The following is a 25,785-nucleotide window of genomic DNA, read 5'->3' as shown; positions in this document are numbered from 1 at the left end:
TTGTGATATGATTTAAAACAACTAAAAGCCTAGAAATCTCAAGTCAAAATTAGTTTTCTCATAAGAAAAAGAAATTGCACAGTGAATTGGAAAAAGTCATTAATGTTCTTTTTTTGCCATTTTGCATAACTATTAACCAGATGGTAGAAAAAAATAAAATTTACTCTCATGATAAAATGAAGAATGCAAATGAGCTCCATAAAGATATGTCTATATCCACTGATTACAAAGATTTATCTATCATCTCCATTTTCAGTTATGCCTGAAGAATTAATGTCCTACTTAGTGATGGTTCTGCCACTGTCAAGCACTGTTGGAACTGTACTCAGAGAAGAATGGGGCTTATAACCTCCATGTTGACTCTAACAGAGCCTTTCAATGTTATCCAGTGATGTGGATATTTCTAATCAAGATTTCACTTAAGGGTGGGGGGGATGGACAACGGGACGACGGACATCTTGGAAAACAGACAAGTGTGTACACACACACACACACACACACACCCTTGGAAAACAGAAGTTCAAACATCATATAGCAACTGGTAAGGCAGACATAAGCCAGAGAGTTGTCTACATCAGAGTAGACATCACTGTATTATCTGTGTATTTCACTTAACTAACATCTAGCAGCACCCTAAACAATGTGGCCAATGTGTGCAACCCAAACTTTTTGGTGGACAATTTACACTATTATTCTGAAGTTAGTGCATGCATTACTTTTAAAAGAGTTAATTTCTTCCCCTAATTACAAAAAAAAGGTGTGCTGTATATAACTTGAGAAGCAAGTGTATCTTAATTTTGAAATATTCTAAGACTTCACATATTGTTCACATCTATTAATCTTATCTCCTCTTTCTGAAGATGGGGACTCCTACCCTTCATCTCTAGCCCACTCACCATAGCTCTTAACACATCATACTCACTACAGAAACACTTGCTGATTAATTTTAAGGTCACATGGCTTATTGTTCTAACACAACATACAAAGTTGAGTGAACACATGCAGCATTCATACATATCACAAGAACGAAAAAAACCCCAATCTTATCCTAAAATAGATGGAAGGCTAAAACAATAAAATCAAGACACATGAGCCCAATGGCTATAATTATTACTCTATCAAAGACAGTTCAGGAACCATCAGAAAAGAAATTCAAGGTTATTTTAGTTTGGATAAGCAATAATAAACTAACTCTGGAAAAATTAACACTAATACAAAAATATCTGGGTTAATGGCTGACTTACCCGAAGATTGAGTTTATGCCGGAGATCAATTAGCTGCTGTGGGGTGAGGTTGGTTATCTCTTCGTGTTCATTGTAAAAATTTTTTTCAAATGGTGGATAGTCAATCTGCAGGTCCAATTATTCAAAGTTAGTCTAGAATTCAAGAGTCAATCCTGTAAGTTTGATTTTAATGTGGAATAATCTTTTACAAATATTACACAAATAAAGCCAGAACCGGCTAGAGAGAACAAAGGAATTCACTTATTCGTGACACACATCCCAAAAATACAGCCAGTACCTTTTCCTATTCCCATTTTCAATATAAACACCAACCTACTTTTAAAGAGATTCTTAAGGAGACCTGAGATTTGACAACCTTGATGTAGACTAAAGACTCTACAATGCCAAAGGCCTCGGAAGACAAGTATTTTAAATATTGCACCCTATAACATTTAAATATGCTTTGAAGTAAGCTGCTCACCTAGCTCTAGACATTTAAAAACATTTCTAGTATTTCCTTTGGGGAGAGCTCTGCCTTTAGAGGGAGTTCCATTCTTTTTAAAACACATGGAAATGTTTACATAACTTTTAAAAAATGTATGGTCAAGCATTTCCAATTCCAAAGAAGGAAAAAGTCATTTCTGCTATGTTTTTCATAGCTTACCGTACTAAGAATACAAAACATAACACCACATATGAATTTGGCTAAATGATTCCCTTTTTGACAAGATATGTCTGTCTACAATAAACATTTTTTTAAGGAGAATTTATGCCTTTGATAGGTGGTCAAAAATTTTATAATTTTGGGTACAGCCTGAAATTACTTATCTTTCTATGATACTATCAACAAAAAGTAAGCAAGTTTTAAGTTTCCCTTTGGCATCATTGGCAGGAGCTTTTGTTATGCTCCTGACATAATGCTGCACTAATCTGTAATACGATTTTCTTTAGTTCTAACTCTTTACTGGAATGGAAGCTCCATGAAGGCAAGAATTTTTGTCTTTGTTTATATATTTTACAAATAAATATGTAAATTGTTTTACACACAAATCTTTTTGTATCAAAAAAAAATTAATGTGAAGAAAGCTACTTATAGGCAGAAGTATCCTTTCCTTACTTCTGGTCTCTCCTGGCAGAGTGCCCATTATATTAGGCCAAGTGTGGGATACCCCAGCATGATGATGAAGTTGGAATGCTGTGTTAAGTATCTCAAACATTTTATTAGATGACTACTTCAAGTACTTGTGTTTTTCCTTATTGGATTTTCACCCTTCATCATGGATGCTTCCTCCTAGATCAGTTTCACATCTGCCACATATAAAATACCACAGCATTATGTGGTAGCATCTGTGCAAAAGAAACATTTGAAAAATTGGATATAACCCATACTCCAGTCTAGACCAATAGTTATCAAACTTTTTAGTTTCAGGTGTCCTTTATACGCACTTAAAAACACAATGAGCTTTCCTTTATGTGGGTTATATCTATTGATATTTACCACATTAAAAGTAAAAAAAATTTTTAATCTATTCACTTAAAAATAACAATACACCTGTTATACTTTACATTTAATAAAAAAGTAACTTTATTTTATAATATTGTTTTACATTTTTACAAATCTCTTTAATGTCTGACTTAAAAGAAAATAGTTCCTACTATATTCAAATTGTTGCAGTATGTTGCTTTGATTGAAGCCCATGAAGAAAATCTGGCCTCACAAAGATATATAGTTGGAAAACGGAAGAGATCATTTTCAGATTCTTGTGGAGTTTTACTCTTCTTTGATATTACACTAAAACTTGACAAGCAGTTCTTTCTTTCTTTCTTTTTTGGCTAACATCTGTTGCCAATCTTCCTCTTTTTGCTTGAGGAAGATTGTTGCTGAGCTAACATTTGTGCCAATCTTCTGCTATTTTATGTGGGATGACACCACAGTGTGGCTTGATAAGCAGTGCTAGGTTAGCACCTGGGATCCCAACCTGAGAAGCAGAGTGTGTGAACTTAACTACTATATCACCAGGCCATCCCTACAAGTGGTAATTTCTTAAAGGTTACTTTCATTGTGTAATCTGAAACCATATTAACGAATTTTGCACATTCCATTACAACATTATAATCCATGGGTCTATCATGTACTTTGAATGGAGGCTTTACTCATGCATAATTTTGTAACAAGCATTGGTGATTTGAAATCGCTGGTTCTTTGAAGTAGTTACGCATATAATCCAAATGGTGACACATTTCATTGCATAGCATATATCAAAAAAATCAGTTTTTCACTATTAATTTCATTACAACGGACTTTAAGTTTGGAAAGCTGTCAAGCTCACACTGTGGTGAATATGTCTCCCAGATTTGAATTTTTATTTGAAAGTTTGAATTTCTATCATTGGCAATAAACACTTTCAATTGTTTTCCCTGAAGTGCCATTCATTTTCTCAAGTGAAAACGGTGCTTCACTGGGGAAAAAAGGAGCCAGTTCAGCTCACAACTCAAACAGCTAAGTGCTTTTCCTTGAGACAACTATCATATTTTGGTATGCAACAGAAATGCTTTATTTGTACTTCCCATTTTGTCACGCAGAATAAAAAGACGTAACATATGGGTCAAGATTTAATAAATAATAATTTTTACTGTTTCATCAAAGATATTCTTAAGTGAAGCTGGCTTTTTTTTTTTTAATTGTAATGGTCTTACAGAGAAGAATATAATGACGACTAGAACAGTTAGTTCCACTGTCTAGATTCACGCTAAGGCTTCGGCAGTTTTACCTACTACTGATTTTAACCACTGATGCAAATGCTGGTGCAGTGAAAAAGGCAAATAATCTTAGTATTATTAGGAAAATTCTTCTGACTTTGTAGAGTCTGAAAAGATCCTTCCAAGAGTCCTTGGACTACACTTTGAGACAATGCTCTAAATCCAGACTCACTGGGACATGAAGGATCTAATCTGACATTTAACATGGATGAAACACTGCTTTTTTCTCAAGTGGGTATACTGAAATCCTCATTTCCTTTTGCTGATTTAAGGAAACTGTAATTCCTGGTTCCACTGAACAGCCTCATATCTGCCCCAGATCTGGGAGAAATAGTAAACATTTATAGCAATTAAAAAACGAATGCAGACCCAGGGGCCCATTTTGGAAGGGAGGAGGTAAATGATGGTCCGGGAAACAAGTACAATTGCTTGAAAAAAATTCTTAGCCTAAAATTCAATGTGAGCAAGTGATTCAGCTGTACCCTGAACCACAATATAGGCTATAAAGACTCATGGAATTTCTGACTCAACTATTTAGCAGAGATGACAAGATTCCAAAGAACAAATATTCTCACGACATAAGAATGAATCAGGAGTACCAAGGTATTGGGAAAACCTAAATATAAAAGCTGAAGAAAACCGTATCAGCTTGAAACAAGGACCAAATTCAGCAAGGAACACCATACCTCTGAATGATCAATGGGAGGAAGAGGATCAATGATTTTTTTGGAAGGTGCAATTGGATTTCCATCACTATCATATTCCAAATTATCTTCCTCCTCCTCTTGAACAACACCAGCAGTTGGGTTTTCTGCCATGTACCGAAAATAAGCTTCCTGCAGGAAAGCACAAGAACATAATCATACCCAAGTACAGTTGAGAATATTTCTGCTCTTGTAATTAGTGCACACAGTGTACCAGAAGACTGCACAGTTTAAATACCTACCAAGTAAGACTTTTACTAGCAATGATTTCTTTAACAATAGCAGTATTCAGAGGGACAATCAGAGGAAATGTACGAGACAGTTAGTATTACAAAATGATTTAACTTGTTTAACAGAAAACTTACAAATCTGTCTGGTTCTATAGCCTTCCTGGGGTGGGGTGTCTACCTAGCCTGCCCAGAGCTGTGGAACACATGCTGTGGCTTTACCAAACCAAATTTGGAAGTTGACTCTGATTAGAAGGGTCACAATCCTGGAAAGGGCTACTGCTCACCCTGGTTCCCTTCTCACCATCCCACAACTGAACAACGGGGAAAAAATACTAAAGGACAGTCATTAAATTAATGTTGCATCTTGAAATACAAGAATCACAAACAGAACCCTTAGAGAGAGGTAGTGATTAGATGTTGCTAGAGGCCATCAGCAGATCTCAAACTACACTATTTCTTGATTTATCAGAACAAACATTAATTTTGGATTAAAAAAATCAAGCTGAATAAAGTTCATATTTGTTTTTGATGTCATAGTTGATCAAAAGTTCCATCTTCAACATGGGAGGAAGCCATGTGAATCTTTATATTACCAATTGGTCACACATGTAGAAAAGGAGCAAGTCAAATGACATTCGCTGCTGAATGTCAGGAATGGCCATTTCAGTGAAGGCAAGCTCTAGCTTGTCCTCAGTATAGACTTCATGGGTAAAAATAAAAGAGAGAAATACTGCATAGGAACTCACTTGGTCATCTTCCTCTTCAATGTCATCTCGAATACCCCTGGAAAAACAAGCGGAGAAACAAACTTCCCTGCAAATGTTCCACATACCCAGCTCCATACTTATAGCAGATTAGTGTTGAATTCCATACAGCACAGGAACTCTCAACACTAACAACAACAAAGCAGCAATAAGCACACTGTAAACTATCCATTCATCATATATGTGTGGTTTTCACTCTAAAAGCTGCAGTTTGCATTTCTTTTGAATGGGATGATACGGAACCCCCAGAAAGATCAATTACTAATAAGTGTATAAGGAGTAAAATCTTCTGAAGATAGATACTCAAGGATCCTAGCCTAGTCAACCCCATTCAACAAATACAATGCAATTGTAAAAAGCATTTTATATTAAAAAAAGGAAAATCCTGCATTTGGTATACACTAAAAAGAATGTCACAACTTTCTTAACGTCCCCCAAAGTTTCTAGCTCTGGAGTAATCACATTTAGCCAAAATCCTTGGGGACAGATAAAAACTACATCAACTCTTTTGTAAGTTTGGAACTAAAACTCCTAAGCAGTTCACATGGAGAAGGGGACCATGGCTACTTGCTACATCTCCCAGGAGCTATACAAAGTATGGTTGCTTAATTCTTAATTCCCACAGCTATCTCTTTCTAATCAGATTTTCTGCCTAACTTAGAGCACTTGCTATTCCTAAGGCAAGCAACATCACCAGTATAAGGCAGCTGGAAGAGGATGCAACACACAGTAAGCACTGAAGAAAAGGCTGAACCTCCACATGGCATAGGAACCTTGGGGAGGGCCTGAAGCACCAACTGCCAAGCAGAGGGAAAAGTCCAACCATGCCTACTTGTGCCTGGTAGCTAAAGGCTTAAGAGGAGTGTCTTCAGCAAGGAAAGAGGAAAACTCTCTTTCCCAGAAAATAAAGTATTTCAAGTTCTGATTAGTTGCTAAAGCATGATGTCACTCCTTAAATTAGGTCTTATTATTTATTAATAACATACATAGTTTTTTAAATTATATAATCACCATTACTTCTCTCATATTCAATCATATGGGCATTAATCTATTTTATATTAATTATGGGACAAAACCAGAACGATGAACCCAAACTTTAGTAATTATGCTCTAACTCCCACTGTAACTCATTCTTACGTTTACTAAAAAACTATAGTTGAACACCAAACACTATTCTACCAAAAAGAATGCTTTTTAATTATTGCAAATACAAAGACTTTTGTCATCTCTATTACCTATAAAAATATTATTCAAGATACAGGAATAACTTCAAGTCATTTGTGTATTTTAATTTTTCTCTATAAACTTTGGGGAAAGATGCTTTGTAATACTGTTGCAATTTCATGTAACCTTTATGAGAGAGAAGAAAACAACTTACTTTACGTTTTTTCTTTCCTTGTCCTTTTCTTCAAGCCTCTTCATGTCTCTAGCCGCCTGATCCTAATGAAACACAAGGACATATGGAATCATATCAACTAAAAACAGTGAAAAGGAAATTTCTTTATAAAGAACTGTTAGATATGAAAAAGCACCATCATAGTTTCGGCTATGCATTTTGACAACTGCATTTTGACAATTATTTTTCAAAGAGAAATACTCAAATGTTCTTAAAACTTGGCTATACATAGACTGCATGATATTTACCTGCAATATATCCCATGGATAGAAAAATGAGCAAAAATGCTTGATTGGTCACTTTTCTAAGTTAATGATATAATTATAGCTGTAATTATGGGCCTTAAATTCAAGCAAATCAGCTTTCTCAAAGTGTAGCTGAAGACCATTTACATCAGGGGCCGGCCCAGTGGCACAGTAGTTAAGTGCGCACGTTCTGCTTCAGCAGCCCAGGGTTTACCGGTTCAGATCCCGGGTGCAGACATGGTACCGCTTGGCCAGCCATGCTGTGGTAGGCGTCCCACATATAAAGTAGAGGAGGATGGGCATGGATGTTAGCTCAGGGCCAGTCTTCCTCAGCAAAAAGAGGAGGATTGGCATCAGTTAGCTCAGGGCTAATCTTCCTCAAAAAAAAAAAATAAACATAAAATAAAATAATAAATAAATAAATAAAATTTATATATATTTAAAAAAGGACCATTTACATCAGACTACCAATGCGGCTAGTAAAAAACGTAGATTTCTGGATCTGACTCTGGAAAGGTAGTCCTCAACCCGGGGTTACTTTGTTCCCAGTGGACATTTGGCAATATTAGGAGACATTTTTGGTTGTCACAATTTGGAGGGGGAAGGTTCTTACTAGTATTTAGTGGGTAAAAGCCACAGATGCTGGTAAACATCGTACAATGACAGGACAGCTCCCGCAACTAAGAATTATCCCACCCCAAATGTCAACAGTCCTGAGGTTGATAAATCCTGCTCTAAACCTACTAAATCAGAATTCTTCAGGGTAAAGTTAAATGCATGCAGTTTTTCCATTTTCCATAGGCAATTCTTATACACAGCTAATTGATAATCACTGATCTAAATTTAAATTAATTCTTTGTTTTATACATGTGAAAATCAAGGTCAAAATAATTAAGTAATTTTCCCCAAGGTTAAACATTCTGCACAACTATTTCTTGTTAGAAAACAACACGAGTTTTTCTGACTTCTTTAATTTAAAAAAATGTCACTATAAATAACCTGGCATGGTCAGGTGTTTTACCTAATCAAATATTCCTGATAAAGAGGAATTATTTTAAAAAGAAATATTACACACGAGCAATAGATTTTTTTCAAGGCATTGAGCCAGATATAAAACTGGATATATTTAAGACTATAACTAAAGTGAAGATGATATAAAAGTAATGTAACATAAGAAATGGGTTGTAAATACTTATAGAACATATTTTTTAAGCCTATATAAATCTTTTTTTGAAACACTGGCTAAGAATAAATCTTCATCCAGTTCAAACACTAGAAGAGTTTACACCTGACATCAGGGATTAATGCAATATTTTGGCAAAAACATTCTTTCCAAGATCAGACAATATCCAATCTCTCTGTCCTAAAAACCAGCAAAACCCCTTTGGATACATACCAAAAAACACCCAGAATACTACATCAAAAAGATTTAACCTGGGGCCGGCCCTGTGGCCAGGTGGTTAAGTTCACGCGCTCCGCTTCGGCGGCCTGGGGTTTCGCCGGTTTGGATCCTGGGCGCAGACATGGCACCATTCATCAGGCCATGCTGAGGCAGCACCCCACATGCCACAGCTAGTGCAACCCACAACTAAAAATATACAACTATGTACCGGGGGCTTTGGGGAGAAAAAGGAAAAATAAAATCTTAAAAAAAGAATAAAAAAGACTTAACCTCCAAACAGCTTCAACTACTTGAAATGCTAAGCAAGCAAATTTGGGCCATTCTTGGGTACTCCCACTCAAAAAGGGCTACGCTAGCTTGTGCTACTAAAAATTAAATCTATATTTAAACACAGAAAATCAAGAGCTGATTTTTCTTCTAATTCATCACTAGGGATCTCAAGAAATAATGAGAAACATAGCCCTCTGGGAAATATCCATATCTCAAGAAGATGAAAAAAAGATATGTACAGGACATCTCAAACATGACAAACCAATTATCTTTACTTCTAGAGAGAGTCATTTAACATGCTTACTAAAGCGCTACCACGTTGCAAAGCACATGTATGATCTGAATAGTTTTGGTAAGTGTTATGGCAGAAATACACAGTGCTACAAGAACTCAGATACAGAATGATATAGCAGAAAGAATACAGGCTTTGGAGTTGAATTCTGGCTCTGCTACCTACCAGGTGTATACTCTTTGGCAAGTAATTTAAGTTGTTCTTAACCAAAGGTGGGAAACTCAAATACCTAATGAGTGCCAATCTGACAATGACTAAAGTGAGCCAGGATAAGAAAAGTTGTATTCTTTTGACAGACACACTTTACTTTAGTAAGTAGGAATATTCTTCTAAAGAAGCATGCTTTAATTTTTCTTGTATCACATGGCCTTTTTATTTTCTGATATCTGATAAGAGACTTGAGCTCAGAGAAATATTTCTCTATTGTTAGAAAACTACAACACAAGTGTGATGACTGTGGCCTCAACGTCAAGAAGACAAGAGAGGGGGCTGGCCTCATGGCTGAATGGTTAAGTTTGTGTGCTCCACTTGAGTGGCCAGGGATTCACTGGTTCAGATCCTGGGCATGGACCTAGCACTGCTCATCAAGCCATGCTGTGGCAGCATCCCACACAGAAGAACTAAAATGACTTACAACCACGTACTGGGGCTTTGGGAAGGAAAAAACAATGAGGAAGATTGGCAACAGATGTTAGCTCAGGGCCAATCTTCCTCACCAAAAAAAAAAAAAAAAGAAGAAGAAGAAGAAGAAGAAAAGGAAAAAAGAGTTGCTGAACTTAAAAAAAAAAAAACAATAGAGATCGATGGAACTATGGGGAACTGGGAAGACCATGCCTTGTCTAAAGCCGGCAGCCACTTGCTCAGCAACAGCCTGTTTTTGCCACATGAGAATGCAAGCTTAGTATTGGCAGATGTTCCACTTTTCAAGATACTTTTAGACAAATCTCCCGATCTTAAAAATGTTGGCTCACATTTTTAAAAAGCAACGACTAGGCCAAACAAAAACACATGTACAGTCATACACCGCCTAAGAATGTTTTGGTCAATGACAGACCTCTTATACAACAGTGGTCCCATTAGATTAGTACCACACAGCCTAGGTGTGTAGTAGCTATACCATCTAGGTTTGTGTAAGTGCAGTCTATGATGTTCTCACATGACAAAATCACCTAATGACACATTTCTCAGAACATATCGCCACCGCTAAGTGACGTGTGACTGTATACTGGATTCTTTCTTTCCCTCCTTCCTTAGAGGAGAGAATAATTCTGGCTGAAGACTTCATGTAACAAGTAACTGAGGAATCTAGAGGGACTTTATTTCATAAGCAATGAAGTGACAGTTTTTGAGCAAGAGGAATAACATGATAAGAAACATGCTAATTACTCTGTAGCTGTATACCGCATTAACAGGAGAGCAGAGACCCTAAAGTAGGGAGGGAATTCAGACCAGGCAAGAATTACGGAGGGTAGAGAAAGGAAGGGACAGATGCAAGAGATATTGCAAAGATTTACAGAACCTGGCAAATGATGTCCTGGAAAAAGCTAGGCTCTCAGAACTACTAAGCAAGAAAAATGAGATTTGAGTCCCAGCTCTGACACACAGTACCAATGTAATTTGGGGCAATGGATTTGAACTATCTTAGGGTTGTTTTCTTATTAGCTAAAAAATTATATTTATGTATTTTTCTATTTCTCATTGTTATTCTGAGGATTAAATTAAGTAAGTAATGAACATACTTGATCATTTGCTAAAAAGAAAATAGAAAGAGGGCCAAGTGAAAGGAGGAAGTTAAAGGCAAGGTGACTGTGTGAATTTTAGTGCTATTAAGAGAAATAAGTAAACAAAAGAAAGACCTGGTTGAGGAGGAAAAGATGATGAATTGAGTTTAAAGTACCAGTGGGACACATCCATGTAAAAATGGCCAATATGCCTCTAGAAAAGCAGAGCTAAAACCAAAGAGGGACCATAGGACTAAAGACATGAATTATTTAAACAGAAGCTAAGTTTTAGAAGTAGATTAGGTCACTAAGGAAATGTATAAAGAGTGAAGATAGCAAATCAATATAGAGAACTGTAGGAGAATCATCATATTTGAGAAACCTGAAAAGGATCACAAGAATGACAGATAACAGTCACATGGGTATGTTAAGGGATTTTTTGGTACAACAATGATATATGGTGGTTATGGGTTTTTTTAAGAGTTATCTTACAGAGATACAGAAATACTGATGGATGAAATAATATGTGTGAGATTTACTTTAAAATAATCTACAGGAGGGGTGGAGAGGGGTTAGATAGCACAAGATTGGCCAAAAGTTGTTTGATAAAGTAGAGTGAAGGGTATATAGGAGCTCATTTTATTATTCTACTTTTGTATGTATTTGAAATTTCTCATAATAAAAGGTAAATAAATAGAAAGAAAAGCCAGAGAGATGGGAGAAAAAGGACACAATGCAAAATCACAAAAGCCAAGTGAGAAGAATTTTAAGAAGGAAGTGGTCACAAGTTTCAATTTCCACAGGGAGGTCATGGATGTTGATGGTAATGCTGATATTAAGAAATAAACATTAAAAGTACAGAATACAGAATTCGTAATTTTAGTAACTTCCTTGAGATTAATTGCCTTACATATATGTGTAACCAACAAACACTAGATTGAATGAGATAACATTCATTCCATTTAAGAATATACCAAGAATTATTAAAACAAAACACACACACACAAATCTTGAGCTGCTATGTTCAAGGGTTACAATTCAAATTTCTAGGCACTGATCAACTCTGAAAACACTACAGGTCAAGCAGAAGCATATTTAAGAAACTGTAGAATACAAGAGCAAAATGCTCAAAAAAAAAAGGGCCAGAAAACAAATTCTGAACAAGGACTATAGCATGAGGTTAATTTGATCTATTTCTAAGTGCTGCAAATTTTTTTTTCGTAGTTTTTTTTTTTTTTTGAGCAAGATTAGCCCTGAGTTAACATTTGCTGCCAGTCCTTCTCTTCTCTGCCAAGGAAGACTGGCCCTGAGCTAACATCCATGTCCACCTTGCTCTACTTTATATGTGGGACGCCTGCCATAGCATGGCTTGACAAGCAGTGCGTAGGTCTGCGCCCAGGATCTGAAGTGGCGAACCCCGGGCCATCAAAGCAGAACATGTGAACTTAACTGCTGTGCCACTGGGCCGGCCCCCAAATTGCTGAAAATTTTTAACAAAATAGAGTTGATACTTGCCTCCACTTCAGCCATGAATGCCTCCAGGGGATCATCATCACTGTCAGAATCTGCCGGCTTGGAATGGAATTGCTGGCGGGTAGGTGAGTTTTCAGCAGGAATGTAAGGCAAATCAACATTGCTAGAGTCTTCTTCCTCATCTTCAAAATATCTGAAAATTAAGATGTGTCATTAGTAACTACATGTTTAGTTTGGAGTCAGTGAATCATTTAACAGAAATTTTTATTATGTTGTATGTTACTATTTAGAGATTTAAACTATACAAGTCAAATTAGAGATCTCCAGGCTTTGGCTAAGGATCTAATTATTAAGTATTAATACGTGCAAAATTCTAATATTGCAAAAAAACAGTCACAGCAGATTCTCCATTTCAATAGTGTCTGTCCAAATCACATCCCCAGTTGTTAAAAGGGAGTTTTCAGTACAAATTCAGTATATCATTGCTGAATAGATAATAGCAAATATTTAAAGAATGTATGCTATGAAAAAAACTTTTGTATCAAATATTAAAAACCTAGTTTATTTTTCGTAATCCTTTAAATTTTTTATTTTTTTTGGTGAGGAAGATTGACCCTGAGCTAACATCTGTTGCTAATCGTCCTCTTTTTGCTTGAGGAAGATTGTTGCTCAGCTAACATCTGCACCAATCTTCCTCTATTTTGTACATGGGATGCTGCCACGGCATGGTTTGATGAGTGGTGTGTAGGCCCATGCCCGGAATCTGAACCTGCGAACCCTCGGCTACTGAAGCTAAGCATGTGAACTTAACCACTAAGCCACCAGGCCGGCCCCAATGCTTTAAAAAATTGTAGAGACATATTCATAAGGCAAGGGACTTTCTTCAGAAGTTCTGGGCTATTTTCTGAGGACCAAGAGAAGACTTCTAGAATTAAAAATAAATGCTCAATTCAAAATCATTCACTATACTTCTCAAGTATTCAGAAGACAACTTCAAAGTCTGGAGAAAGTATCACTTTCCCTCTAACAAACTTCCCAGAAAAGCATGTCTATACAGCTCTCTATAAACTAAAACAAAACAAAAACATTGTTCAGACGTTACCTCAAAATTAAATACACTAGTAATACAATCAAATGTTAGTTTAAGTAAATAACAACTGCAGCTTAAAATTTTAAAGCATTTCAAGTTTTCAGAGGAATTATTTTAAAAGCTCTGACAACTGTTATGTGCTACACACACAAAAATATATATGCATTTACATAGTAGGTTTAACTAATGCAAAAGTGTCCCTGAACTGGTAAACTGCTCTCTAGAATGACAATCCTTGACTTTGCTGAACCTTAAATACCTACTTCTGTATTTAATTCCTGATAACACATCAGTTTTTAAAACTGCTGCTGTGTACTTTAAAAACTTCAATTGAGAAAGATTTTTTTTTAATTAAAAAAAATTCTCAAGCAGTGTCACAACCAGGTTAGACATAATAGCAATAAAAGATTTCTCCAGACTTGGCAAAAAGAAAAATTATAATCTACAGGAATTAGAGCTCAAACCTTGAAAGCCATTTTTTATAACAACTACCTTATTAGACAATCAAGTTGAAAAAGATAATTGGTAAATGTTTCCTGAGAACTGTGGGCAAAACTCTGAGTAGATTTTTCCACCACTATAAGATGTTACAACATAACAGTTTTAAGGACTTGGGTATTGAGGTAAATTCTGTCTCCACCAGTTGTGACAACTGCCTGTATTTACAAAACAACTTATACCGTGTAAATAAAACACTTTAATAAAGACCATCAAAACCCACACAAATGATTTAAAACTCTTCAGCCATATGTAGGTTTCAGTGACCTCAAATCCTTTTTGGAACAAGTACTGTAAAGGTATAAGTAAGCACACAAGTATTATGTTCCTTTTAATGAGTAAACTTGACAATTTCACTAATTAGGAACAATGTACTTCAGTGAGATAGGCAATTTAAGAAGTCATATTATTACTTGGGAAACAAATGGTTTCTCTGCCTCAATTTCTGATGATGGAATGAACATCTCAAAGCTCAATCTTTGCTAAATTACCAGAAATTACTACTTACGCATTTTCTTCATCAAAGTTGGCCCGTTTAGATCCAATTTTATAGAAAGAAGGGAGCTGTGGTGGAGCCGACTTTCCAAATCCAGAAGAAGAGCTGGTTGCCCCAAAGGCACTGTGGGACTGTTGTGGGAGTTTTGGTTCCTCCTTCTTTCCAGCACTAATGGCAAAACCTCCAAAGCCAAATCCCCTCTTAGTGCCAGGGCCACCTTTATTCCAGTTCATGATGTCAATGACCGATCTGTTACGAATAAGGTACACTAGTATAAATTTAACTGTATAATGTAAAGAGCCCACTTATTTTTACATCTCTTTCAACCTCTACCTAGAATTTTTCAAACTTTTGCCTCTCAATTAAAACTTGACCTGTTGTACTTTACATACACAATATGCTAACCTCAACAAGATGGTCACATTTTCTAAAGCACTGAATAAATTATTATTTATTTTATTGGGATATCAATCTAAACAGGAATCCAGTACTTAATATCATCCCCTTCAAACTGATTTGATTGCTATTTTAACATTTTCTTCAGCTGCCATACTCATAAGACAACAAATATTTTAGGGGATCTGATATCTGCTAGGCTTGTGTTAGGGAACTGAAGAGACCAAGATGAAAAGACTTAATCTCTTATCTTTATCATCAAAGAGTTTACAGTCTACCAGGAAAACAGACCAAAAAACAAAAGACAAAAACAGCCTACAATTATAATACAGTTTAATGCTATAACAGAGACAGAGGTGCTATCAGCAAGACTGTCTCAAAATTAAAGATCATCCTCTGATAATGACTTCTGGAAGAATCAAAGAACCAAAACTTAGAAGATCAGATCAGTTATTTATAGAAACTATCTATGTAATTCTCTCTGAAGGGAACTTATAAACCATGCATTTACTGAGCAACTGCCCTCTAAAACACTATCCAGGAAGAACCCATGATTCATTGATACGTTGCCTGAAGTATTCAGTTAGCCTATGGTTAAGTATTACATAGAAATTTCCTGAGCATCGATCAAATTGCCTTAAAAACAATACCGGGGCTGGCCCCATGGCCAAGTGGTTAAGTTCGCGCGCTCTGCTTCGGCAGCCCAGGGTTTCCCCGGTTTGGATCCTGGGCACGGAAATGGCACTGCTCATCAATCAAGCCATGCTGAGGCGACGTCCCACATGCCACAACTAGAAGGACCCACAACTAAAAACACACAACTATGTACCAGGGGGCTTTGGGAGAAAAAGGAAAAATAAAATCTTAAAAAAAACTGAAAAAATAAAAACAATACCTTATATCTTATTAGTCTTGGCTCCAAAAAATGGTTTTTAATGACACAAGTTACCTAAGTTTTGTAGAAAAGCAGAAAACTCAGAAAGCAAAGGGAACAAAATTTAAAACCACGAACCCGAAATTTCCTCTCCCAGATGTGTAATTTTGTGGATATCTTTTGTTATTTTTCTACACATGTATATTCACACACACAAAATTTAAAAACAAAACTGAAACCATACTGTACATATTATTTTAGTTACTGATTTCCTCACCTAATGATATACTGTGAACACCTTTAAAAGTCAATAAATACATTTCTCCACTACTGTTTTAAAATGTGAAACAGGGACTGGCCCCATGGCCGAGCGGTTAAGTTTGCGTGCTCTGCTTCGGTAGCCCAGGGTTTCGCTGGTTCGGATCCTGGGCACAGACATGGCATCGCTCATCAGGCCATGCTGAGGCGGCGTCCCACATACCACAACTAGAAGGACCCACAACTAAAACGTATAACTATGTACTGGGGGGATTTGGGGAGAAAAAGCAGAAAAAAAACCAAATAAAATAAAATGTGAAACATCACATAGGTACATCTTTGTGCATGCCCTTAACTATTTCCTTAGGATCAATTTTTTAAATGCACTTGCTTAGCCAAAGGGAACATGCATTCCAAGTTTTTAAAATGTTAATTACTATTTACATTTATGGAAAAGTGTCCATTACACACTGAGTAAAATAAGAAGGGTATAACACAAGGTGGGTGGTACGATTCAATGTAAAAGCATGTTACATATACAGAGATAGCTGGAGGGCTGTTTACCAAAATGTTAATAGTTATTTGATTTTTATTTTCTTCTTCGTATTAAAGTTTACCACTAATAAGAAAATTAAAACGTTTATAACAGACTGAAGCCAATGTGGAAAGGAGTTCCCAAAACTGCTTTTTATGATGACATTGTTGAAGGGACCAGGAACATGCTCTACTTTTCTGGTTTGATGCCCTCCCCCATACAAACCCGCTAAGTTTTGTTTGAACTGCTATTATATAGCACTTAGTTCAGTCTGCTTAGTATTAAATTTGATTTATGCTATGTCAGTCTCCACCCATAGTTCCAGGTAGGGACTGTCTTTACTCATTTAGAGCTTTCCATAAAAGTTATGCATGGCTAAAATAAGTACTTAATAAGTACTTGTTTATTTGAACTTAATTAAGGTCATCTCCTGCTTTCTTCAGGAATCCCTTAAGGGGAATCAACACAATTCTAGTGAGATGAGATTTAATAAGAATATTTACATGCAAGAAAATTTTAGTATCTGATAATAATGTTTAACCAATCTGCGAGACTGGCTTTATTTAAAACGCTGTTCCTAAGCAAAAAAAATGATGGACTCTAAACTTTAATCTCATCTTTCCTAGCACATGTAACTATAATGAGGGGCTAATAAATAAGCCATAGAAATCAGAGTGTAGACAAAGGAAGGATGGGAAAAAAACTTAGGTTTGGGTAGATTTTAAGAATCACATGAACAATCTCCTAGCAGGAAAACTTTCAATGGTTTACTGAAAGGTTGCCAAGGAAGGTCAGGCAATGTTATTAAGTGTTGGGCATTTATAGATGAAAGATACAGTCCTATTCTCAAGGAGTTCACAGCGTAGTTTTAGCAGGCTAAAAAAATCACATGATGTGTTCTAACAGAGTACTGCAGTGGCCCGAGAGGGGTACCTACCCCAGGATAAGTGGGGGAGAAGGAATATGAGTTTTTCTAGACATACACTGGTGTTAAGTTCTGAAATGTGAAGAGGCATTAAACCAGGGAAGAGGCATCAGAGGAGGGCATTTTAGACTGAGGGAACTTAAGCACTACCTCAGAGAACTGGGAATAGTTCAGTGCAGCTAGAGTTTTGCAGGACATTTGGAAAAGTTGCAGGACACATGTTCAAAAAGAGAAGAGAGCCCAGATGAACAGTTTAGTATGCTATGCTAAGACTATGTCATACAAAACTATATTCTGCCAATTATAAGGAATCTTAATTTTAAGCAAAAAGGCGACACGTTTCAGATCAGTGTTTCAGAAAAATTAGACGAGAGATAGCAGGAAAAGTTGGAGGCAAGGAAAGTGGTTAGATGTTATTATAAAAATACAGATATAAAGGGACAAAATACTGAACTAAGAAAGTGGCTATGAAAAAGGAAAAAGAGGAGAGTGAATCTGAGTTATTTACTTACGTATCTATGAGGAAGAATGAAAAGGAGTGAGTGACCAATAATTGGATGTGGAAGCTAAGGAGGAAAGAAGAGTCTAGAATAACTTTGGAGGTTTCTGGCTTTTAAAGATTGGGTGACTGGTGGTGCCATTAACAGAGATGGAAACCTAGAAAAGCCAGGCTTGGAGAAGCAGGTGGAGGGTGAGATGAGTTCAGTACCTGTGGGGAGCTAAGGAGAGATGCCAAGTAGGGTCTGTAACTGCTACAGGGTCTGTGCTGGAGCCACAGGTTTAATATACGACATTTGCGTTGGAGGTTACTGACATAGATAACCCAGCAGAGAGACAGCAGAGAGAGTAAGAAAAGGGGCAAGACAAATCTTAGGGTATATCAATATTTAGGAATGGGCACGGGAAGAGAAGCTCACATGGAAACTTGAGAAGGAACAGAGGAAAGGAAGATGGTAGACAATACCGACAGATGGTGAGACAAGTTTTAGAGGCAGAAAGAAATGTCCAATGTTAAAAACTAAACAGAGGCCAGGAAAGATAAGAACTAAAAAGCCTCTGTTGGATAAGTAACCAGGAGTCATCAGCAAAAGCAGTCTCAATGGAGCAGCAGGGGCAGGGATGAGCAGCGACTGGTAAGTAAGCAGTGAAGGGTGAAGACTAGGTCGAGAGGAGTACAGATTACTTTCTAGGCTGTTTACCAATGATAGGAAGGAGAAAGTGAGGTATTAACTACAGGAATTTTGTTAGCTAAGGAAGAAATGTAAGCATGTTTATATGTTACAGAGGAAAAGCTAACAGAGACAGAAAAACTGCAGATGTAGGATGACAGGAAAAATCATAGGAATGAGGTCCTGAGGAGACGTGAAGAGACAAGATCAAACAAGAAGAGTAAATAACTCTCCCCCACAGAGTGGAGGACAGGAGAAAAGGATGGGCATAGACATATACTACTTCTACTAAATAATCAAAGGGCTCAAATTACAAAAAAGCAAATCAAACACTTGGTTTTAAAAATTTGACTTCTGCCACAAACAGGCAAGCAGTGTGACCTTGGGCAAGTGAGAGTTGCTTAATGGCTTTCAGACTCGAGATGCAAAATATGCAATAATTTTGTCTTTACTCTTCAGAAATGTAGGTCAATCAAAAGACTGAGAACACTTTAGTGCCCCTGAGCCTTTCATTAGTTGATCTAGAACACACTGCCCTGTTCCCCTAATTTATTGCCTCTAGCAAGGCCAAATAATTGTGCTTTCTACATATCCCACTGACTGGACTGCTAGCTCCACGAGGGCAGGGATTTTGCCTGTTTTGCCCAGCACTGTATGCTTAGTGCCTAGCTGTGTGTGTAGTACTCAAAAAATTTTTGCTGAATGAATAAATATCATGCATTCAGGCTCTTCAAAATTCATCCCAGTATTGGTGAAAACCATTATCTTCCATAACTATAAACCTTGCTATCCAGCCATCCAGCTTTCCTGATTAAATCTAAGCCAGATCACCCTCTATCTATCATTAATTCCTTACTCTCTTGACAACAGTTTTTCTTACTGTTATACCATGTATATGGCTTCAGATCCCTGACAATCACAGAGGTTTGAGGAATTATAGCTGATATAAGAAGCAAAAGACAGCCAACCTAATCTCTACTTGGTTTTATGATGTTAAAAAAAAAAGATGAGCCCCCTCTGCTTAGGTGATTAAAATTAATTGGCAGTCTCTAACACTGGAGAAGAGACATCTACCAAATAGTTGATAAGGAAGTCAACGCGGTGAGATTATTAAAAAATTAACTATATTTCTGCTACTTGTGGGTCTCCTCAAAGCTCCTTTTATTTGGTCTTAACAAACACAGACACAAGTGATTCTAAGCCTTCTCTCAAGTTATAATAAAATACGCCTGGTGCATCCTTATTACTAGGCCGGCAAACTCATAGCAAATAGCTCTGAAACTTCACCTCTGCCTTCACAAACACTTCTCAGATTGATAACAGACAAAGTGAGAACACACACTAACTGCGTACAGAAATCACCACATGGCTTCCGACACCCAGATAAAGTTCACAAACTTTATTAAAAACAACAAACAACAACAACAACAAATCCAGTTAAAAAATGGGCAAAGGACTTGAATAAACATTTCTCCAAAGAAGATATACAAATGGTCAATAAGCACATGAAAAGATGCTCGACATCACTAATCATTGGAGAAATGCAAATCAAAACCACATCACCTCACACACATAGGACGGCTACTATTAAAAAAAAAACACAACGGGGGCCAGCCCCATGGCTGAGTGGTTAAGTTCATGCGCTCTGCTTCGGTGGCCCAGGGTTTCGCCAGTTTGAATCCTGGGCGTGGACAGGGCACCACTCATCAAGCCATGATGAGGCAGCGTCCCACATGCCACAACTAGAAGGACCCACAATTAAAAATACACAACTATGTACCGGGGGCTTTGGGAGAAAAAGGAAAAATAAAATCTTTTAAAAATAACAACAGAAAATAAGTGTTGACAAGGATGTGGAGAAACTAGAACCCTTGTACATTGCTGGTGGGAATGTAAAATGGTTCAGGTCCCTGTGGAAAACAGTATGGTAGTTCCTCAAAAAATTAATCATAGAACTACCATATGATTCAGCAATTCCACTTTTGGGTATATACCTAAAAGAACTGAAAGGAGGGACAGATATTTGTACACCTATGTTTATAGCAGCATTATTCACAACAGTCAAAAGGCGGAAGCAACCCAAGTGTCCATCAATGGATGAGCAGATAAACTAAACGTAGTGAGATTTTATTCATATATATCAATCAATATTATTCAGCCTTAAAAAGGAAGGAAATTCTGACACATGCTACAACATGAATGAACCTTGAGGACGTTGTGTTAAGGAAATAAGCCGCTTACAAAAGGAGAAACACTGTATGATTCCACTTACGTAAGGTCCCTGGAGTAGTCAAACTCAGAGACAGAAAGCAGAATGGTGGTTGCTGGGGGTTAGAGGGAGTGGGAATGGGGAATTATTGTTTAATGAGCACAGGGTTTCAGTTTTACAAGATGAAAAGATTGTGTGGACACTATGGTGCTGATGGTAGCAAAACAATGTGGATATATTTAATGCCACTGAACTGTACACTTAAAAATGGTTAAGATTTTTTCATATGTATTTTACCACAATCTTAAAAACAATAATAAAATTGTTACGTTGTTATTTTACCCAGTTTATGAAAGAGGAATGCAAACATACTTGTCAATATTCAACTACACTTTTGCTCTTTACAAACTATTGCTTTTTAAAATAAAAACATCTAATTTGGAAAGAAATAGTGTATAATAGAACCATAAACAAAATTTAATGAGCATGTGCTTTAAAGAGAACAACCTAAGTTGGGTCTTAGTAATAATAAACATTGTTTCATTCTGACCAATAACCACTTTGTTATGTGCCCAGCACTTTGAGGGACACCTCTCCTTTCCACCTCCACCACTGCAAGTCTTTCTGTTATCCAGCCTCCAGACCACTACTAGAGTGATCAAGAATTCAAAATACACTGAGTGCCTATTTTGCCAGGCACTGTTCTAGGTGCTGAGGATACAGTAATGGAACCCGATTCAGCCCCAGCCCTCAGGGAGCTCAGTCTGGTCCAGGAGAAAGAAAAACAAATCATAGAATTTCAGGTAGTAAAAGTGCTAAAAAAAAAAAGCAAGCAAGGCAAGAGGTAAACTATTACAGATAGAAAGAAGCAGGTAAGGCCTCTTTGAAGTGACTGATACTTGACATTTGACAAGCAACCCCCCACTCCCACGACTCTACTGTCAAAAGAATGTCTGTTTTGTTGGAAAGTCATGTTGATGTACATCTAGAAGCTGCATCTATAACCAGTAAATATTCCATAATCTACAAGAAGAGACTCTACGTGGTAAAGTACAAAATGGTGAGGTAATGCTGGGTCAGAGATAAACAGCAAAAAGAGAAGAGGAATTTCTACCTCCTTTGGCAGAATAACATTGTGTTTGTTAATACTGTGGAACTAGGGAAAGTCACACCCAAAGGAAGTGAGCATTCAGAGGCTCTGCAAAAACCCTCTTCCAGGTTCTTCTAGATCTTGGCCCTAAACCTTGTTGACATACATTTATGATTCTGTCATTCCCTTCAATTCAACAGCTCTCCACCGTTACTCAACAAGGCTGGAATGAGACTCTCATTATGGCAACAAACTACTGTACTTTACCATTCATATCTCCCAGGGTTTCCCCACATGCATCAGTTTTCCCAGAAAACCAAGCACTTTGGTCCATGCTCTTCCCTCTACCAGGATTCCCTCCCCACTAAACCTCTCACTATACCTACCAAAGTCCTATCCTTCAAAGTCCATCTCAAATACCAACTCCTAGAACTATGACGTAAATATGATTCCCCCAGAGAAGTGGTATCTCTTTCCTCAAACTCCCTTTCTAGTCTTAAAACACCCAACATTTAATCATAATTACTATTTGCGTTCTTGTTTTCTCTCTCCAACTCCATGTTACAGGTTTCATGGGTGAAAAGGCAGGCTTATTTATTTTTTATCTCTTGTTTTCCAAAGCATATACTCATTATTCATGTTTATTCAATATATAGGAGACCCAAAGAGATTTTCAACTTGGCTGAGGAGAAAAATTAAAGATAGCATAAAGCCCTACTTGGTATGCTTCTAGGCACTAAAATGCTGTGATTTAGCAGAAAATCATAAGCACAGTAAAGTACCAGAGACTATGGAGACAGGCTGACTATGTTCAAACTCTAGCTTTGCCACTAATTGATGTGAAACTCAAGAAAATTATTTAGCTTCTCTGGGCCTCAGTTCCCTTACCCGTAAGATGGTGAGACTATCACCTACTTCACAGGGTTGGTGTGAAAAACTGAGTCCACACACAAAAATACACTTAGAACAAAGCTTGGAACATTATAAGTACACAGTGTGTAATAGCTGTCATGTTTATCATTATTATTTCTCCAGAAATCAATTTCTTCATTGGTAAATGGGGAAATCAAGCAAGATTTCTCAGATCTCTTTCAACCCAGGGATTCCATACATAACTGCTACGCGACACTGAAGATGTCAGAGATCACTATGAGCTGACAAGTGGGGAGAGGCTTCATAAGAGAGCTAGTACACAGGCCAGGCATAGAAAGATGCAAGCTGAGTAGAGAAGTGTGAAGGAATAAGACATTCTGGGGAGGAAAACTAAAATAGCAAAGGCTAGGAAGTTAGAACAAGAGTGAAACACAAGCAAGATAATTTGGCTAGAGTTTATGCTTTGGGCAGTGGTGGAAAATAAGATATGATCTAAATGACTTTAAAAATAGTGGACTAAAAACAACTGATTATAAACCCACATTATAACCTTTATCACTTGTGTTTTTGTAGTAGAAGAGCATTCTAATGACAGTTGATTAGCATCTATTTTAATAATCTGCCTTGAGAACATCTCATACACTGTAAACTGGTCAGTTCTTTAATGAGAATCTGTACAAAACCCAAGAATTTTATCACTTTCTTCTAAAGCCAAATATAAGTAAATGCTGGGTTACACTTATTTTAGAAGCATCTCTTTCCTTTCTGTTAGCTTAAAGAAACTTAGAGCTGATTATATGAATATCAACTTGATAAAACTAGAATACTATAAAGAACTGAATCCTCCATGAACTACACTAAATCGTTACAATGTAAATCCAATCTCAACACTCCTCTGCTCAAAAGCCTCAGATGGTCCCCATCCCAGGCAGGGCCAAAGGGAAATAAATGCTCGCAAAAGCCTAAAAGGTCCTGGTTGTTCTCTGCGCCCCTCAGTTCTTCCCCGGCCTTATCTCCTCTTACTCCCTCCTTTGCACACGGTGCTCCAAGCACACTGGTCTTCCAACTGCTCTTCTGACAAGCTAGCACTGTCCTCTTTAAGGCCTTGACACTTGCTACTTCCTCTGCCTGGAACATTCCTTTCCCCAGATACTCGCTGGGCTCACTCCCCTCACCTCCTTCTAGACCCTTAAATATCAGCTTGTCTCTAAATATTTCCCTGACCACTCTATTTCAAAATGCAACACCTCTGCAACCCTCTTTCCATTTTTATTTTTCTATCTAAGGCACTAATCATCTTCTAACATTCAGTATAATTTATGTATTTATTGTCTCTCTTACCTACTAAAAAACAAGCTTCATGAGGGCAGGGGTCACAGACCTAGAAAAGTGCTAGGAAATAGGCACACAGTAGACATCAACAAAAATATTTCCTGAATGAATTGCAGATTAAGCCATATAATACCCCTTCCAGGTACAGGAAAATATTACACACTTTTTTTTCACTGCTGAAAGTCTAAAAATTAATTTTTGTATGAAACACTTACTGCTCGCTCTATGTGCCAGAAGTGGACTTGGCTCCGGAAAGTTAAAGTGAATTAAAACATAATCTCTGCCCCTTAGGAGCTCCGGGGTGTGTATATGGAGGAGAAGAGATATAGAAACATCACTTACAATGAACAATATACAGGGAAGCCAGAAGAAATTGAATGACCGGTTAAAGGAGGAAGGGGCAAAGGGGAAAATGGTTCACTAAGGTGATGAGGAAGCTATGACTCTAAAACTCTCGATTAGTACGATAGTTCTTCCCTATATTATCGGTGCTTATGCTCGCAACTCCATGTAAATTATTTACTCACATCAGATAAGCTCTTAAGTAGGCCGCAAAAAAGTTTGTATGACGACGGTGATGCAAATTACTGATCTACTCCAGGCTGCACAAAAATCACCGACCGTGCCTTTACTGCCTTCCGATTTGGCAACTTTTGCCTATCCGGTCTCCCCGATTTGGAGGTTTGCATCTGCCAACTGCAGCCGACTTGGGTCAGAATCCTCCCAGCGGCTATCCCTGCCTCGGAGCCCGGCACCTTGCAAATCCCTTCCCTACCAGGGCGAGCGGGCGGGCGCCGCCTCCGGAAAGCCGCCAACTGGGCCTCGCTAAGAGTTACGGGAGAAGCAGGAGCCGTGGGAGGGAGTCGCGGCTACGAAAGACCCCTCAGGCCTCAGCCTCGCATTCCCACCCCTCGCCAGCCTCCTGGGCCTCTGGTGCCCGGAGGCTCCGCCGACTCTTTGTTGAGCGAGGCCGCGGTTCCCGGGCCCTCGCTAGGCCCCACAGTTGCCTCCAGTGCCCCCAAGGGGTAGCAGTCCCGCGTCCAGACCCACCTCGCACAAACCTGCTGCTGTGGCCGCAGCGGCAGCTGCTACTACCGCCTACGCGGAAACAATCCCGTGGCCCGAAGTACGCGCGGTCCGGGCCTCGTCCCGCCGCGCTCCTCCTTCTCCGCCCCCTTCGCCGCCGCCTCTCGGCCCGTTGCTGATGGGGGGAGGGGAACGCACACCTGACATGCGCAGTGCAGAGCGCGCGGGCCGAAGGGCGGAGCCTGGGGCTACGGCTCCCGGAAGGCGCCGCGGACTGCCGACCTTAAAGCTCCCGAATGGCTGCTGCCTTAGACGCTTTGACAGGACACTGCTGCTGGGTGGGGAGTGTTCCTGGCTCGTCTAAGCAGTGGGCCTGGGAAGGAGGAAACAGTAGCAGTTACAGGGAGCAGCCAAAAAATCCCAAGAAAAGGGCGTGGGCGGAAACCACATTTACATAAGATTATCGGTCCCCTAAACTCTAATCCAGGGCAACATTTCTCCGCGTGCCTCTAGCCACGTGGTCCCATGGAGCAT

At 38.1% G+C, this 25,785-nt stretch overlaps 1 protein-coding gene across 5 annotated transcripts in view; it reads right to left on the bottom strand.

Annotated features, from left to right (window-relative positions):
• Positions 1-25,785, bottom strand: part of DDX42 (DEAD-box helicase 42) — a 37,515-nt gene extending 11,730 nt beyond the window's left edge. The window contains exons 1-7 of one of the 5 annotated variants that reach the window (XM_014847955.3): positions 25,276-25,785; positions 14,577-14,813; positions 12,523-12,673; positions 7,060-7,121; positions 5,664-5,700; positions 4,670-4,819; positions 1,245-1,349 (exon numbers count right to left, since the gene is read on the bottom strand). In XM_014847955.3, the coding sequence (XP_014703441.2) occupies positions 1,245-1,349; positions 4,670-4,819; positions 5,664-5,700; positions 7,060-7,121; positions 12,523-12,673; positions 14,577-14,797 (726 nt within the window). In that variant the 5' untranslated portion in view covers positions 14,798-14,813; positions 25,276-25,785. Of the gene's footprint in view, positions 1-1,244; positions 1,350-4,669; positions 4,820-5,663; positions 5,701-7,059; positions 7,122-12,522; positions 12,674-14,576; positions 14,814-24,440; positions 24,463-25,275 lie in introns of those variants that run through there. The other 4 variants (XM_014847956.3, XM_044745063.2, XM_070482051.1 and 1 more) reach the window with 4 other exon arrangements.

This window comes from Equus asinus, chromosome 13 (assembly GCF_041296235.1).
Source record: "Equus asinus isolate D_3611 breed Donkey chromosome 13, EquAss-T2T_v2, whole genome shotgun sequence".
Classification (NCBI taxonomy): Eukaryota; Metazoa; Chordata; class Mammalia; order Perissodactyla; family Equidae; genus Equus; species Equus asinus.
This window is presented reverse-complemented; position numbering and strand designations above follow the sequence as displayed.